The following is an 18,436-nucleotide window of genomic DNA, read 5'->3' on the forward strand; positions in this document are numbered from 1 at the left end:
CATGCACCGGTGCCACGCCCTCCTGTTGTCCCTGATGTCGACTTCGTTGAGCTTCCTGCCACTCTGCCTATTCCTCTCTCGCCCGTGGCCAGGCCCATTCCTCAGCCGGTGGATCCTGACGCACCCTTGAGGCGGTCAACCCGAATCCGTCGCCCACCTAATAGACTGGACTTATGAACCTGTTTGCAAATTGGACTCACTGAATTGTTGTGCTATAATGTTAGTGTTTCTTTCTTGTCGTTCCAGGAGTTCTCTTTCGATGTTTGATGATTGCACTTGTTTTGTTTGTGGTACAACCTCATTGCTATGTTGCACCTGACACCTTCCTATGTATATAGTTTAGCCTCATGTACATGTTGTAAATATTGCACACACATACTCAGATGCACTCAGTACACACTTCTATTTATTAGCATGTAGGCACATATCCTTGTGAAAAGGGGGATGTCATGTTATCCACATCAGCATATCATGGTGCAATCACACACACTGATGGACAGGTGGATGGACCAACCAGCACACACATAACATCGCAGCCAATCACCAGTGAGAGCACACGCACTATAAAACAGGGAACACCACAGTTCCCGCTCTTTCTACCAGGAGATAGCTCAGAGCACAGAGCTCACAGCGTGCCACTCAGACATAGACCATGTGCTGAGCGCCTCACCAAGATAGTGATAGGGCTGGGTCCACAGGTTAGCTGGTGAAGCACGAACCTCAGCCAGCAGTTAGTAGTTGTTGTTGTTTAAGACAATAAAACAGAGTTGTACCATCTACAGCCGTGTTGGATCATTTGTGCATCGGAACACCCAACACGACAAGGCTCAGATGCATCCAAAAGAGGGAAATACACACCCTTTAAACCTGGAGATCAAGTGTATGTGAAAGCACTAAACAAAGATTCTTTTTTTCCTAGGTGGAATGGACCCTACCAAGTTCTGCTAACAATCCGAACAGCCGTTAAAGTAAAAGATAAGCCAGATGGGATCCACGCAACACGTGTAAACTACATCATGTGGAACTTTGAGAGTACTAGCGAAACGCTGACCTGAAGAGAATGACGCCGCTACTGTTCTTATGTATTATCATATTAATCCAACATCATGTAGAGGGTAAATTGCATACTAACACCTTAATATACATGCCTCACTCATATGCAGAGAGGGTAAATAAATTCAGTTGTTGGGTTTGTACACAAATTCCCAGATGCTCGGGGGAGAGCATCCCTGTGAGACCTATCCCATTCACCAGTAAAGAGATAGCAGAATGGGCTCTAAGAAGAGATAATACAGGACGTGGTGAAGATACACAAAATATGTTAGATTGGAGATTAGCTGGATACGATATGAATAGGTTTGAGGAATGGTGGGGGCCTAGGTTTATTGTAACATGTCAACCGCCCTGGTTGATCCTTCCCAATTATACTGGAGTCCCAAAAGGAAGTATATGCTTTAAGAATCATAAAACATATGGGACCCACTCAGTAGGCACGAGTCAATGTGATCAGACCTTGAATTGGCAACCCCCTATGTTCCACCTTACAGCTAAAGGACTATTCATCTTTGATTGGTCAAGAGTTGAAAATCAAACTAGTGGAGGCTCCTGGGAAGAGAATCGATTAGTCTAATGATGACTGATAGCAGAGGAAACCTGATGGCATATAACGGCACGTATTTTATCTGTGGCTTGATTACCAGATAATTGGGACGGCTCCTGCTATTTGGGATAGGTAGTCCCTTATGTGCATCGCATTCAGCAATTGCAGGACCATTCCCACCACAGGACAACACAAAGTATTATGACATGGGCACAAATGCTGGGAATAATGATACCACCGTTAGGAATAGCCACGAAGGCATACGAACTACGCGAACTACGAGACATCCTTGAGCAGGTAGCTAATGACACTGCAGAAGCTGTTAATCAGATAGAAACTGAGATGATCGCTGCAAGAGCGGTTGCCCTGCAGAATAGAATGGCTCTTGGTTTCTTGTGAGCTGAAAAGGGAGGCACTTGTGCCCTGATTGGAAGTGACTGTTGCACATACATCCCTGATAACTCAGAAAAATTGATAATCTGGTGGATCATATTCGTAGAAAGGTGACAAGATTACATGAAAATGAGGGATGGGACTTTGGCTTTGGATGGTAGGATCGTCAGAACAGAGGATCGTGTTCTGGATTATAATCACCATTGTACTCTTGATTGTCGAATGGTTACTGTTTTAATGTTGCGCAAGATATTTTTATTGCACTAACACGGGAACAGCCCTAGCCGCCTTGCCTCCTTGCTACCAGCTCATAACACGCAGGGAACTGTCATACGTCCGTTCCCCTTACATTATAAACCACCCTTCTCTACGGAGGACACGATAATTTACAAAAAGGTGTTGATCAAAAAATCACCAAGGAGGGAATTGTGGAAGGGAAATGAATGAATTGCCAACTTAGAAGCATGCTGGGAAATGCTTGACTATAGTTCAACACTACTTTTGAACGAAAATAAGTAAGTCAGGTAACAAACGAAATACTGCTTAATAGTTTGGTCTCGGCCTTATTATGAAAACGCATTGTCCTCCGAAAGATAACAAAATGCGTACTCGAGTTGTTTTTAGCCAAAGGCAAGAACATATGTAGTACGTATTTCATCTTACGTACTTTCCAAGGTCTTTTTAATATAAACATGGCTGTTTACTTCAAGCTGTTATTTCAGACTTTAAAAATATGCTTTCTTCAATCGAATCTCAGAGTGCAGTGCCCTGGCTTGCAGCTGGAACACTCTCTCACCGCAAATATATTTGTGTAAATACATTTCCTTAAATCGAACCTCGAGGAATTTGTCTTTATTATAATTTCCACGACACCGCCCAACGTGTGCTCCAGGGCCGTCGCACATAGGACACCCTCATCAGCTCCCGATTTTCCAACTAAAAAGCCTAGCCACCGGCAGCTCCATTGCCCTGTCCCACCTCTTCAGCCCCGCCTTCAAAATGAGGCCCCTTCCCCATAACCACTCACCCCTTCTCCTTCAGTCCTTCACTCCACCTTGCTCCTAGCCTTCCACTCCTTCCCACTACCACAGCGCCACCTGCCCCTCTGAGGGTTCCACCAGCATCACTACAGGGTGTTGGCCCTGGGTTGGCCGTATCAGCAGGTCTTGTCCATGGGTCAGAAGATGATGACGACTCACTGTAAGGTGAGCTCTGGTGCTCCTCATCATTTGACAAATGCTGACTCCTGTCATTAGGATCACATTCCACTGTCCTCCCAGGTGATCCTAGCATGTGTGCTGGCCAATCCATTTCACAGGCCCATATATCCTTGGGAGGGTTGGGGGCAGGGGGGGGGGGGGTGGGGGAGAGCCATGACCTCAGTGGGTAACTTTTGTCACCCAAGAGTCAACCCTTTGACTGGAGATGGTGAATGATTAGGGCTCACACACTGGGGAAGCTGTCATACAAGGCAGGCTCACACTTCTGGCCCCATAGTTTGCCACTTCTTGCTGAAGGTGACACCATGTGCAACGTTCATGTGTCATGGGGGTCCTGCCCCATCACATCATCCCCATCACTTCCTCCTCCCTCGGGCTGCTTGATGGCCCCTGGGCAACTCCATAGGAAGGTAGTGAGGCCAGAGTTTGCTTCGGAGGCTCCACCATCACCTGGCGCTGCATGTCCTCGAAGCCCGACTTCATCTGAGCCATGGTCTCTATGCCCTCAGTCATGGAGCATTGAGAATGGGGCATGTCCCTCAGCAAGTGAGACATGTCTCTCACTGCCTCGGTCATGTCCCTCTGTGCTTGTGACATATCCTTCTGTGACTGGCTAAGGTGAGTAAGCAGCCGGCCAATGCTCTTGATGCCCTCAGCCATGACCCTTTGTGAATGGGCCAAGCACTGGAGCGTCGCACCAATGTCCATGTGGGCCTGCGTCATGTCTGCCTGTGGCTGGGCTCCTCTATCCTGCGCCCCCGCTATCAACCGAACAATGTACCCCAAGCCTTGGACCTCTTGACCCATGGCTATGACTTCTTGCCCCAGGCACTCCACTGTGGAAGCCACCCGTTTCATGTTGGACTGGGTACCACGCATTGCCGTCAACATTTCCTGTGCCTGAGGGCAGTTGGACTTCACCAGCTGTACCTACAGGTGTTGGAAAGTTGCTTACACCCCCTCCGGTAAATCTTGCCTCAGTGTCTGCATCTCTACCTTTGATAGGATCATACTCTCCAGAAGCCCGGCACTTGTACAGATGACAACTGTTCCCTGGGATCGGGAGGGTCTGTGATCCTCTGCTCCCTCGGGAGTCCTTGCCTCCACCTGATGTGCTGCAGCATGTGTGTAGTGCGCACCAGAAGGTGACCCAGGAGCCTCTTCCCTAAAATGTCCCACCAAGGTGATTGTTTCTGCAATGGTGGAGGGTGCAGATGACAGCAGTGACGAGATGCAAGTGTTTTCCCTGGACTGGTGCTCCAGGGTTGGCTGGGGATGTGGCTGGGGGGTAGTGACCCCAGACGTCCCGGTCTCATCTGATGGTGGTCCTGCAATACAAAAGACATGGTGATATCTTGGGAAGCAGTGATCTGTGGGAGACGGGTAAGTCACTTGCTATGGGATATCAGCTTTGCATTGGGCTCTCACTTGTTTGTCACATGCCGACCACCGTGTCAGCCACTGCCCTTTCCTTGCCCTCGCCAGCTAGCTCCACTGCCCTTTTCGGCTGGGGTGTGGATCCACTGTTCAGGGATGTCCCCTCCAGTCTTTTGACTCACACTTATTATGGGCCACCTTATCCTAGGGAACACAGAAAGGACATAATGAGATGCTGGGAGGCGAGATCTAGGCGGGGGTCTGTAACTGGTGACATGTGTATGCAAGGCTCCTGGCCAAAGAGGGCAGTATGTGTTGGGGTTTGGTGGAGGGTAGGTTGTAAGGAAGATGCAGGCAGGTGAGGTGTTGTTGGCCTCTAGGGGATTGTGGAGTGATGCCAAAGGCACAGAGATGGTGACTCATCCGAGCTGCTCTGAGGAGGTCATTCATTTTTTGCAGCACTGGGTTCTGGTCCTTCTAGTGAGGCTGCCAGCACTGGCCGCCATTGCCATCTCCTCCCAGGTTGTTGATGATGGCTGGCTTGAGCCTCTGCCTCACCATGGCGAAGAGGATGACCCTCCTCTCCTCCACAGCATCCAGCATTCTATTCTTTTCACTTTCCCGAAAGTGTGTGGGCAGGTCTCCTTCTTGCCATCTACTTGGCTGGAATGGGAGTGTGTGGGGAGTGGAGTGCCCATAAGCAGCTCCAGCTGGTCAGGCACTTCAGTGCTAATTCTGGCCCCAGAAAATTAGATGCCAGCAGAAATGGGAATTGCTCTCAATTCAAGTGGGCAGAGTGCTGGCAATTTGCATGTCCTGAATCGCTGAATGAATAGCACCGCCAATGGAAATGCAAATCATATGCTATTCAGTTCCGGCAGCAACAACACTTAGTCTTCCAAGTCTCCCAAGCGGATATTGCAGCCTATTAATTCATGCATTGAAGGCAGCCTTATCTAAACTGAGAACCCTAGCAGTTGTTTTCAATTCCTCCCTTTCAAACAATATGGGAGGAGTTTTGCCGTTTTTTGGCAAAGTGTCAGCTCAGGTGGGACAAGCGGAGGGTAGTCTTCTGGTGACATTGGTGGGTCTTCCCACCGTATTTTTAATCTGATGGACAAAACAAAATGTAACAGGCGGATCCCAAGGCATAGCACTGACAGAGCGGGCTCTGATTGAGTCTGCCCCATCAGCAATTTTAAAAATGGTGCCCCGATTTAAAAGAAAAATAGAAATCCCACTCCCCTGTGGAACAACCCCTCCCCTCAACCGCAGAACCATCAACCCCATTCCCCCCTCCATGACCTCTTCCCCCCCACCGCCACTTCTGCTATAGAACTCAATCCCAAACACCACAAGGAGGGTCCCCACCACGGAACACAGCCCTGGTACTGCCCCCAGGGCACTGCCCCAGCACTGTCTTCATGGCGCTGCCTGGGGTAAGTAACTGGGCAGTGTCGGAGGAAGTGCCTGGGCATGACCCGCACTCTCCATGGGCTGTACCCACCTGTGCATCGGGTTCTGCTCACCAGGTGCATGTCATGGAGGATCTGTCATAATTCACGTCAGCGTGAGGGCATGCCGACATGAATGGACAATTTAACGTGGATGAAATATCAGACCTGATAATCATATTTAAATATATGCAAATTACAACCATGACTTTTAAACTCAGGCTTGCCATTGCATTATTGGTGTGGGCAGGACCAACTGATCGGAGAAATCCTGCCAGCATAAAAAACGTGTTAGAATTTCTGTGCGACTCTCTACCCCCCACCACCGCCATTCCCATACCCCTCCCCCCAAAATGAAGTGCTATTCCCATCCCCCCTTCCCCCAAAATCAGAGGTGGAAAATCTCCGCCCCCACCACCACCCATGTTGATGTTGATCATATTATGATCCCTATTAGATAAATGCTCACACACTGCTAGACTGTTAACTAAATATGGATTATTGCTTATTAATAAATATTATTAACTTAATTTTGTAATGGGTTAGATGACAGGGCAGAGAACCACGTATCTAAATTTGTTAATGACACAAAGATAGGCTGCATTATAAGCAGTGCAGATGGAAGCAGAAAATAACTACACAATATTAATAGATTAAGTGAATTGACAACACTGGCAAATGGAATTCAATATAGACAAGTGTAGGTCATCCACTTTGAACATAAATCAGAGTACGTTCAAAATGGTGAGAAGCTAGAAACAGTGGAGGTTCAAAGAAACTTAAGAGTCCATATATATGAATCATTAAAAATGTCACAGACAGAAAATAACTTAAAAAGTGAATGCAATGTTGGCCTTTAAATCTAGAGGATAGACTGAAGGGAGGCAGAAGGTATATTTAACGAAACAAAACCCTGGTTAGAGCAAACCCGAAGTCTGTGTTCAGTCCTGAGCACTGCACCTTAGAAAGAATATATTGGCCTCAGAGGAGCATATATTTACCAGAATGATACTTGTACTCCAAAGATTAAATTATGAGGAGGCACTGTACAAATTAGGATTGCATTCCCTAGAATTTACAAACTTAAGAAGTGATTTCATTGAAACTTTCAAGACAACTAACCGGGTAGATGGACAGAAATGATTTTCACAGATTGGGAAATCTCGAACCAGGAGCCTATAAATGAGATTCAGATCTCTAAGGAGTGAAGTTCGGAAACACATCTCGAGACAATGGTTTGTAAAAGTAGCAGAATTAGAAAACTCTCCCCCACAAATGGCACTTTACACTTGATCAATTTTGAATTGTAAATCTGAGATCAAAACATTTTTATTGATCAAAAGTATTAAGAGCTGTGGGAAATGATGTTAGGTCAATGACTAGTCAGAATAAGCTCAAAGGTTTCTACCCTTGCTCTTTAAACACATTCATCACCCATAAGATGTCCCAAGATAGAAAATCTCAACCGAAGATCAAATGTCCATGGAAGTGTTCAGTAACCCGAAGCAGTTGATTTCCCTTTTGTGAGATTTGACATTTATACCATATTTAGACTCAACTGCTGGGTAACTGAGCTCTACACCCAAAAGTACACCATATTATTTGAAATCAGGAGTTATTAGATGAAAATAATTAAAATGCTGGGGGTTAGAAACAGATTAATTTCTTCACTCCAGTGTTTCAGCCTGACAACAAAAGGGTTTCACCGTGTTACCTTTTGTGCAGACGGGGTGCTTCTCTGTCCATGTTCCATCCTCTTGGCAGGTTCTCTGTGCACTCCCACTCAGAAGGAACAAATAATCACAGGTGAACTGCACAACGGTGCCCACAGTCGCATAGCCCTGGTTTATGTGCCCACTTCCTGGGAGAATTCTTTGTTGCCCGTTGATTGGTACACCAGGATCAGTGCAGCGCTTACTCTCTGGAATTAAAGATCAAAGTTTTGTACAGGTCGGAATAACTCCAGTTTTTATTTATTTTTTATCTTTTACATTCATACTTTGGACTAATAAATGCTGGAAGCTCTTCCCTGTGACATCTCCCATATATTACTGCTTTAATGCTACATTTAAAAGTCCCATTAAGGAGCCCCAGCTAAGCGGACCGCTGCCCGCTCACCTCGGGCATTCATACTCTGCGAAACCCACAGGTGGATCAATCAGCGATCCCCCATGGTCCTCATGAAGATTATCACAACATGCAAAATTCCACAAGAAACAATCGGGGTCAGTTTGACTGCACAAAGGGATGAAACCGGGGATGACAGTATATTTTACAGTGGAAATGAAAATCATAAGAGATATTAATGAAGGTTTCTGATTTGCCAACACCCATTTTACATCATCATTCAGACTCAACATTATCTTCATTCAGACAAATTACTATATAACCTGCAGGAGATGAATTTTAGCAGAGTACCAGGAAAATTCCCATGCTCTTACTTAAATATGCATGAGATCTTGCATGTTCATCTCAGAGGGCCGTTGAACCTAAGTTTAATGCCTCATCTGAAGCACCGTCCCTTTGATAATGCAGCAGTCTTGTCAGCATAGATTATGTGTTCAAACCCTGGACTGAGACTTGAACACATGGGCCGGGATTCTCCGACCCCATGCCGGGTCGTAGAATATCCGGGGGGGGCGGGGCGAGAATCGCGACACGCTGCCCTGACGCCGACTCGCCGATTCTCCGGCGCCGATTCTCGGGCGCCCGCGGGATCGCCGCCGCGCCGGTCAGGGGCCGTTGAAAGTGGTCCCCCCGGCGATTCTCCGGGCTTCGACGAGCCGAGTGCCCGCCATGTTCGGCTGAGTCTCGCCGGCGTGGGTCACATATGGTCCCACACGGCGGGACCTGTAAGTTCTGTCTGCGGGGGCCGTGCTGGTGGGGGGTGGCCTGGCCCGCGATCGGGGCCTACCGATTGGCGGGTGGGCTGGTTCCGTGGGGGCCTATATTCCTCCGCGTCGAGCCCCTGTAGGGTTCCGCCATATGGCCCGGGGGCCGGCGCAGAGACGGGAACCCATGCGCATGCGCGAACTCACGCCGGCCGTAGCGCGCATGCGCGAACTCATGCCGGTTGTGCCACACCAGCTCCGGCACCGACCTAGGCTCCTGTGAATACCTGAGGACAGTTGACGCCGGAATGGTTTGCGCCGCTTTTCACGCCAGCGTCAGAACTTGTTCCGCGGGATTGGAGAATCCCGGCCATGATTTTCCAACTGAGTAAGAACAGTGGGCGAAATTCTCCGTTATCGGCGGAAACTCCGCCGATCGGCGCAAAAAACGGCGCAAATCCCACTTGCGTCACGTCATAAAAATGGGCCGATAGTCTGCGGCCCGAAATGGGCTAGCAGCGACGTAACAGGATCCGCGCTTGCGCAGTGGTTCACGCCGTGCAGCATCATACGCGCTGCACGGCGTGACGGCTCATAAGGCCGCGCAGCTCCCCCCCACCCGACCGGAACACCCGACCGCAACACCCGACTTGATGGCTGGCCGTCGCTCAGCCCCGAGGTTCGAGTCACGCGATGTGGAGGCGCTCCTGGACGCGGTGGAGCAGAGGAGGGACGCCCTGTATCCCGGGCACGGCCGCAGAGTTGCCCCACGCCACAGCCGGCGTCTGTGGAGGGAGGTGGCAGAGGCCGTCACCGCTGTGGCCCTAACACCACGGACAGGCACCCAGTGCCACAAGAAGGTGAACAACCTCGTCAGAGCAGGCAGGGTGAGCCTCCCCCATATCCCCCCCTCCCCATATCCCCCCTCCCCCATATACCCCATATCCCCCCTCCCCCATATCCCCCTCCCCCATATCCCCCATATACCCCCTCCCCCATATCCCCCTCCCCCATATCCCCCATATCCCCCCTCCCCCATATCCCCCCCTCCCCCATATCCCCCATATCCCCCCTCCCCCATATCCCCCCTCCCCCATATCCCCCCTCCCCATATCCCCCTCTCTCATATCCCCCCTCCCCCATATCCCCCATATCCCCCCTCAACCATATACCCCATCCCCCATATCCCCCCTCCCCCATATCCCCCCTCCCCCATATCCCCCCCTCCCCCATATCCCCCCTCCCCCATATCCCCCCTCCCCCATATCCCCCATATCCCCCTCCCCCATATCCCCCTCCCCATATCCCCCCTCCCCCATATCCCCCATATCCCCCCTCCCCCTCCCCCATATCCCCCCTCCCCATATCCCCCCTCCCCCATATCCCCCCTCCCCATATCCCCTCCCCCATATCCCCCCTCCCCCATATCCCCCATATCCCCCCTCCCCCATATCCACCCTCCCCCATATCCCCCCTCCCCATATCCCCCCTCCCCCATATCCCCCATATCCCCCCTCCCCCATATCCCCCCTCCCCCATATCCCCCCCTCCGCCATATTCCCCCTCCCCATATCCCCCATATCCCCCCTCCCCCATATCCCCCCTCCCCCATATCCCCCCTCCCCATATCCCCCTCCCCCATATCCCCCCTCCCCCATATCCCCCCCTCCCCCATATCCCCCCTCCCCCATATCCCCCCTCCCCCATATCCCCCCTACCCCATATCCCCCCTCCCTCATATCCCCCATATCCCGCTCCCCCATATCCCCCCCTCCCCCATATCCCCCATATCCCCCCCTCCCCCATATCCCCCCTCCCCCATATCCCCCCCCCCATATCCCCCCTTCCCCATATCCCCCATATCCCCAAGTGAATCCAGCCCTAACCTTAACCTCTGCAATGCACGCGCAACCGATGGCGTGCATTCATATACCTGCCTAACACTGTTGCCTTTTACCCCTGCCACCATCCCCCCCCCCCCCCCCCCCCACAGGAGAAGCGCGCACACAACAATAGGGAGCATGTGAGGACTGGAGGAGGGCCCGCTGATGAGAGGCCACTGACCGTACACGAGGAAAGGGCCCTGGAACTGGCTGGCGGACCTGAGGACCGGGAGGTTGCTGATGCAGAGGTCGGGGCCCCACGAGCAAGTGAGCCACCAACAGCCCGTCCCCATATCCCCCCTCCCCTATATCCCCCTCCCCCGTATCACCTGATCACTGCCTGATGTCTAACCATGCATGCTTCATTGTGTATCGCAGGACCAAACATCCAGGCACCCATCCCCGCAGATGCACACCGCCCGCAGGATGCCCCTCGGAGACCACAGGAGACGGAGAGACCCGCACCCTCCAGCATGCGACGCCCGCAGGATGCCCCTCGGAGACCACGGGAGACGGAGAGACCCGGACCCTCCAGCATGCGACGCCCGCAGGATGCCCCTCGGAGACCACGGGAGACGGAGAGACCCGGACCCTCCAGCATGCGACGCCCGCAGGATGCCCCTCGCACACCACGGGAGACGGAGAGACCCGGACCCTCCAGCATGCGACGCCCGCAGGATGCCCCTCGCACACCACGGGAGACGGAGAGACCCGGACCCTCCAGCATGCGACGCCCGCAGGATGCCCCTCGCACACCACGGGAGACGGAGAGACCCGGACCCTCCAGCATGCGACGCCCGCAGGATGCCCCTCGGAGACCACGGGAGACGGAGAGACCCGGACCCTCCAGCATGCGACGCCCGCAGGATGCCCCTCGCACACCACGGGAGACGGAGAGACCTGGAGCAACAGGGAGACGACACCCCCGTCACGTGCGGGAGCGACCACCCAGCGATGAGGGGGGCAGCCACAGGCCCCCGTCACATCCGAGCCAGGACACCACTACCCAGGACACCACTATCCAGGACACCCCTACCCGGGACACCACTACCCAGGACACCCCTACCCGGGACACCACTACCCAGGACACCCCTACCCGGGACAGCACTACCCGGGACAGCACTACCCGGGACAGCACTACCCGGGACAGCACTACCCGGGACAGCACTACCCAGGACACCCCTACCCGGGAAGACGAAATACCGGACAGTGACTCAGAGTGGATGGGTGGAGACGAACCCCCACCCCAAAGTGCCATGGACTCAGAGTGGGACGAAGAGCACGACACAACGCCACTGCTGTCACCAACACCCTCCACCATCGCAGAAACACTCACCACGGTTGGGCACTTTAGTGATGAGGCGTCTGGTACACTCACTGGTGCGCACAACACAGCCGTCCCGGTACCGCAGGTGGAGGTAGGAGCAGCAGAGGGACCGGGCGGTCGGAGGGCAGCCCAGGCCAAGCGAACATTTGCCGCCCAGATGGATCCCGGGTTCCTGCAGTTACCACACCCACACATAGATCCGATGCAACCACCGACACGGAGACGAGCGAATAGGGTGAGGGGTGGCTTGCGGCGGCTGCGGTCGCAGGTGGAGGAGTCCACCCGCGTCCAGGAGCTGGGAGTGGTCCCGGTCATGCGTGCCACCCAGGCTGACACTGCACGGGTGGCGTCCGCGGTGGAGGCAATGGGTGCGACGGTGTCAGACATGGGGAACGGTTTGCGAGGCCTGGGGCCTTCCGTGCAGGCGGCGTCTGTGGCCCAGGAAATGGCTGCCCTCTCACAGGAGGCCATGAGCCAGTGCCAGCGCCAGATGGCAGAGGCGCTCAACGCCATAGCCCAGTCTCAGCAGGCCATGGCCCAGTCTCAGCAGGCCATAGCCCAGTCTCTGCAGGCCATGGCCCAGTCTCTGCAGGCCATGGCCCAGTCTCAGCAGGCCATCGCTGAGGGCATCGGCGCCAGTGGCCATGTGCGAGCCGGCGTCGCACTGTCACAGACAGGGTTCGACAACCCCCTGGGCTCCATGGCTGCAAACCTGCAGACCCCTGTCGATACCAGCACGGGCCTCCAGGGCTGGCAGCGCCAGATGTCGGGGGCGCGTCGGATGGCCAGTCCGTTCGCATCCCCCACCCATGTAGAGGCCTGGGGGCCATCGGGCACCCCGAGGGAGGAGGAGGTGGTGTGGTCCGTCCCGGCTCCCTCTGTAGGGGAGGTCCCGGTACACCGCGACACCTCGGACTCCCCCCCTTCCGTCCCAGGTGCATCGGGTGGGCAACGGGCAGGACAGGCTGGCAGCTCGCCATCCCAGTCGCCCGGGCCGCAGCCTGGCCCATCTAGGCCAGGACGCCCCAGGAAACGGCCGCCAAAGGGATCCAGTGTCAGAGGGCAGGAATCACAGGAGTCCACCTCCAGTTCTGCTGTACCGTCTGGGGAACCACGTAGACGTAGTCAAAGGGCCCGTAAGGCCAAACAATTAGACACTGAGTAAGTTGGCACGGGTGCAGGGCACAGATGAGTTTTAGGGGCTAGGGCACGTGCATGAACTCCTTTGGTTATTAAAGTCAATGTTACACCTACCGAAGCTGCCTTTGTGCTCTGTCCAAAGTGTGCGGGTGTGTCATGTACGTTTAGCGCAAGTGTGTGTGTGACAGGTGGTCTTACCTCAGCCCCAGGTGAGTCTGCCCCCTTCCCCCTGGGCCGCCATCAACATCCCCCGGGCAGAGGACGGGACCGTGCGCTGCAGTGTCACAGCCGCATGCAGGGATGGTCCGGGTGAATGGTGGTACTGTGGCCATGGGTCAGACATAGTCCAACGATGTAGAGCCAGGAGCTCATCGGAGGCGGGTTGTCATCATCCTCCATGGCCTGCGATAGACACGCGTCCACCCGCAACTGGGTGAGCCCGGCCCGTTGTGCCGCCGGTGGATCGGCAATTGGGGGGGGGGGGTGGTGTGCATGCGGGTGGGGTGTGTGGGGTTGGGGAGGGGGGTGAGGGTGCTGGGTGGGTGGATGGGTGGGGGGTGTGGGTGGTCGGCTGTTGTCATGGTGTGCGGTCTGTGGCCATACTACCCGATTCCCACGCCCATCTAGTCAGTGAAGCGGGCGGCTATCAGTCTGTCCCGTGCCCGCTGGGCCAGCCGGTAACGGTGGACAGCCACCCGCCTGTGTCTACCCCGTCTGCCCTGACCATTGCCCCCATCCCCCTCATCTGGGAGGACTGCGCCTCTTCCTGCTGCTCCTCCACTCCGCCCTCCTCTGCCTGCGGCACATCGCCCCTCTGCTGGGCTATGTTGTGCAGGACGCAGCACACCACAATGATGCGGCCGACCCTATCTGACCGACAATGGAGGGCGCCCCCAGAGAGGTCCAGGCACCTGAAACGCATCTTCAGCACGCTACATGGGCATCATTGTAGCGGTTCTCCGCCTCATTGCGTGGCCTCCGTATAGGCGTCATCAGCCACGATCGCAATGGGTAGCCCCTGTCGCCCAGCACCCAGCCCCTCAGCCGGGGATGGCGTCCCTCGTACATGCCGGGGATGGATGACCGCGACAACACGAATGAGTCGTGTACACTGCCTGGGTGACGGGCGCAGACGTGCAGGATCATCATGCGGTGGTCGCAGACCACCTGTACGTTCATTGAATAGGTCCCCTTCCTATTAGTGAACACGGCCCTGTTCTCTGCAGGTGGCCGCACGGCGACGTGCATCCCATCGATCGCGCCCTGGACCATGGGGAACCCGGCAACGGGAGAGAAGCCCACGGCCCGGGCATCTTGGCTGGCCCGGTCCACGGGGAAGCGGATGTAGCGGTGCGCCATGGCATAAAGGGCATCCGTCACTGCCCGGATGCACCGATGTCTGCGATATGCCGGACAGGTCCCCACTCGGTGCCTGGAATGACCCCGTTGCATAAAAGTTCAGGGCCACCGTAACCTTGACGGACACGGGGAGAGGGTGTCCCCCGCCAGTGCCACGCGGTGACAGGTGTGCCAGCAGGTGGCAGATGTGTGCCACGGTTTCCCGGCTCATCCGGAGTCTCCTCCTGCATTCCCGGTCCGTGAGGTCCTGGTATGACTGCCGGGGCCGGTACACACGGGGCGCCCTCGGGTGCCTCCGTTGCCGTGGGGCCGCGACGTCCTCCTCCCCCTCCTCGTCCTGTCGGTCAGGTGTCCCTCCAGCCTGGGCGGCTGCCGCCTGCCCCTCTGCGGCAGCCTGCGCCGCCTCTCTGGCACGCTCCTCCTCCTCCTCATCCAGGGCAACATAGACATGAGCGGCTGCCACCACGGCGGCCAACATAGCTGGATGGTCTGAAAACATGACGGCCTGGTGGGGGGGAGGGGAACGACGACATGTCATCATTGCCCATATCCCCTCCTCCCCCCAGCCAGGTGGCATGGACCGCATGGGTCCAACTGTTGGAGGCTGGCACCTGGCCAGGTGGACCAACTCATTTGCCCTCCCATCACCCACCCCGGCACGGACCCCCTCCCCAACCCCAACCTCCACCCCAGCACGGACCCCCCCCCAACCTCCACCCCGGCACGGACCCCCTCCCCAACCTCCACCCCGGCACGGACCCCCTCCCCAACCTCCACCCCAGCACGGACCCCCCCCCCCCCCAACCTCCACCCCGGCACGGATCCCCTCCCCAACCTGCACCCCAGCACGGACCCCCCCCAACCTCCACCCCAGCACGGACGCCCCCCAACCTCCACCCCGGCACGGACCCCCTCCCCAACCTCCACCCCGGCACGGACCCCCTCCCCAACCCCCAACCTCCACCCCAGCACGGACCCCCCCCCCAACCTCCACCCCGGCACGGACCCCCTCCCCAACCCCCAACCTCCACCCCAGCACGGACCCCCTCCCCAATCCCCAACCTCCACCCCAGCACGGACCCCCCCCCCAACCTCCACCCCGGCACGGACCCCCTCCCCAACCCCCAACCTCCACCCCAGCACGGACCCCCCCCCCAACCTCCACCCCGGCACGGACCCCCTCCCCAACCTCCACCCCAGCACGGACCCCCCCCCAACCTCCACCCCGGCACGGACCCCCTCCCCAACCTCCACCCCAGCACGGACCCCCCCCAACCTCCACCCCAGCACGGACCCCCCCCCAACCTCCACCCCGGCACGGACCCCCTCCCCAACCTCCACCCCAGCACGGACCCCCCCCCCAACATCCACCCCGGCACGGACCCCCTCCCCAACCTCCACCCCGGCACGGACCCCCTCCCCAACCTCCACCCCAGCACGGACCCCCCCCCCAACCTCCACCCCGGCACGGACCCCCTCCCCAACCCCCAACCTCCACCCCAGCACGGACCCCCCCCCCAACCTCCACCCCAGCACGGACCCCCCCCCCCAAACTCCACCCCGGCACGGACCCCCTCCCCAACCTCCACCCCAGCACGGACCCCCCCCCCGGCACGGACCCCCTCCCCAACCTCCACCCCGGCACGGACCCCCTCCCCAACCTCCACCCCAGCACGGAACCCCCCCCAACCTCCACCCCGGCACGGACCCCCTCCCCAACCCCCAACCTCCACCCCAGCACGGACCCCCCCCCCAACCTCCACCCCGGCACGGACCCCCTCCCCAACCTCCACCCCAGCACGGACCCCCCCCCAACCTCCACCCCGGCACGGACCCCCTCCCCAACCTCCACCCCAGCACGGACCCCCCCCCAACCTCCACCCCAGCACGGACCCCCCCCCAACCTCCACCCCGGCACGGACCCCCTCCCCAACCTCCACCCCAGCACGGACCCCCCCCCCAACCTCCACCCCGGCACGGACCCCCTCCCCAACCTCCACCCCGGCACGGACCCCCTCCCCAACCTCCACCCCAGCACGGACCACCCCCCAACCTCCACCCCGGCACGGACCCCCTCCCCAACCCCCAACCTCCACCCCAGCACGGACCCCCCCCCCAACCTCCACCCCAGCACGGACCCCCCCCCCCCCAAACTCCACCCCGGCACGGACCCCCTCCCCAACCTCCACCCCAGCACGGACCCCCCCCCAACCTCCACCCCGGCACGGCCCCCTCCCCAACCTCCACCCCGGGACGGACCCCCTCCCCAACCTCCACCCCGGCACGGACCCCCTCACCAACCTCCACCCCAGCACGGACCCCCCCCCCCCCCAACCTCCACCCCGGCACGGACCCCCTCCCCAACCTGCACCCCAGCACGGACCCCCCCCAACCTCCACCCCAGCACGGACGCCCCCCAACCTCCACCCCGGCACGGACCCCCTCCCCAACCTCCACCCCGGCACGGACCCCCTCCCCAACCCCCAACCTCCACCCCAGCACGGACCCCCCCCCCAACCTCCACCCCGGCACGGACCCCCTCCCCAACCCCCAACCTCCACCCCAGCACGGACCCCCTCCCCAACCCCCAACCTCCACCCCAGCACGAACCCCCCCCCCCAACCTCCACCACGGCACGGACCCCCTCCCCAACCCCCAACCTCCACCCCAGCACGGACCCCCCCCCCAACCTCCACCCCGGCACGGACCCCCTCCCCAACCTCCACCCCGGCACGGACCCCCTCCCCAACCTCCACCCCAGCACGGACCCCCCCCCAACCTCCACCCCGGCACGGACCCCCTCCCCAACCTCCACCCCAGCACGGACCCCCCCCCAACCTCCACCCCAGCACGGACCCCCCCCCAACCTCCACCCCGGCAGGGACCCCCTCCCCAACCTCCACCCCAGCACGGACCCCCCCCCCAACCTCCACCCCGGCACGGACCCCCTCCCCAACCTCCACCCCGGCACGGACCCCCTCCCCAACCTCCACCCCAGCACGGACCCCCCCCCCAACCTCCACCCCGGCACGGACCCCCTCCCCAACCCCCAACCTCCACCCCAGCACGGACCCCCCCCCCAACCTCCACCCCAGCACGGACCCCCCCCCCCAAACTCCACCCCGGCACGGACCCCCTCCCCAACCTCCACCCCAGCACGGACCCCCCCCCAACCTCCACCCCGGCACGGACCCCCTCCCCAACCTCCACCCCGGCACGGACCCCCTCCCCAACCTCCACCCCAGCACGGAACCCCCCCCCAACCTCCACCCCGGCACGGGCCCCCTCCCCAACCCCCAACCTCCACCCCAGCACGGACACCCCCCCAACCTCCACCCCGGCACGGACTCCCTCCCCAACCTCCACCCCAGCACGGACCCCCCCCCCCAACCTCCACCCCGGCACGGACCCCCTCCCCAACCTCCTCCCCGGCACGGACCCCCTCCCCAACCTCCACCCCAGCACGGACCCCCCCCCAACCTCCACCCCGGCACGGACCCCCTCCCCAACCCCCAACCTCCACCCCAGCACGGACCCCCCCCCAACCTCCACCCCAGCACGGACCCCCCCCCCCCAAACTCCACCCCGGCACGGACCCCCTCCCCAACCTCCAGCCCAGCACGGACCCCCCCTCCAACCTCCACCCCGGCACGGACCCCCTGCCCAACCCCCAACCTCCACCCCAGCACGGACCCCCTCCCCAACCCCCAACCTCCACCCCAGCACGGACCCCCCCCCCCAACCTCCACCCCGGCACGGACCCCCTCCCCAACCCCCAACCTCCACCCCAGCACGGACCCCCCCCCCAACCTCCACCCCGGCACGGACCCCCCCCCCAACCTCCACCCCAGC

At 58.3% G+C, this 18,436-nt stretch overlaps 1 protein-coding gene across 1 annotated transcript in view; it reads right to left on the reverse strand.

Moving 5' to 3' along the window:
- LOC140430973 (inactive serine protease PAMR1-like) overlaps positions 1-18,436 on the reverse strand; it is a 355,125-nt gene that overhangs the window by 122,798 nt on the left and 213,891 nt on the right. The window contains exon 9 of the mRNA XM_072518823.1: positions 7,759-7,965. Coding sequence (XP_072374924.1) covers positions 7,759-7,965 — 207 coding nt within the window. The remainder of the gene's footprint in view (positions 1-7,758; positions 7,966-18,436) is intronic.

The sequence above is a fragment of the Scyliorhinus torazame genome, chromosome 10 (assembly GCF_047496885.1).
Source record: "Scyliorhinus torazame isolate Kashiwa2021f chromosome 10, sScyTor2.1, whole genome shotgun sequence".
In the NCBI taxonomy this organism is placed as follows: domain Eukaryota; kingdom Metazoa; phylum Chordata; class Chondrichthyes; order Carcharhiniformes; family Scyliorhinidae; genus Scyliorhinus; species Scyliorhinus torazame.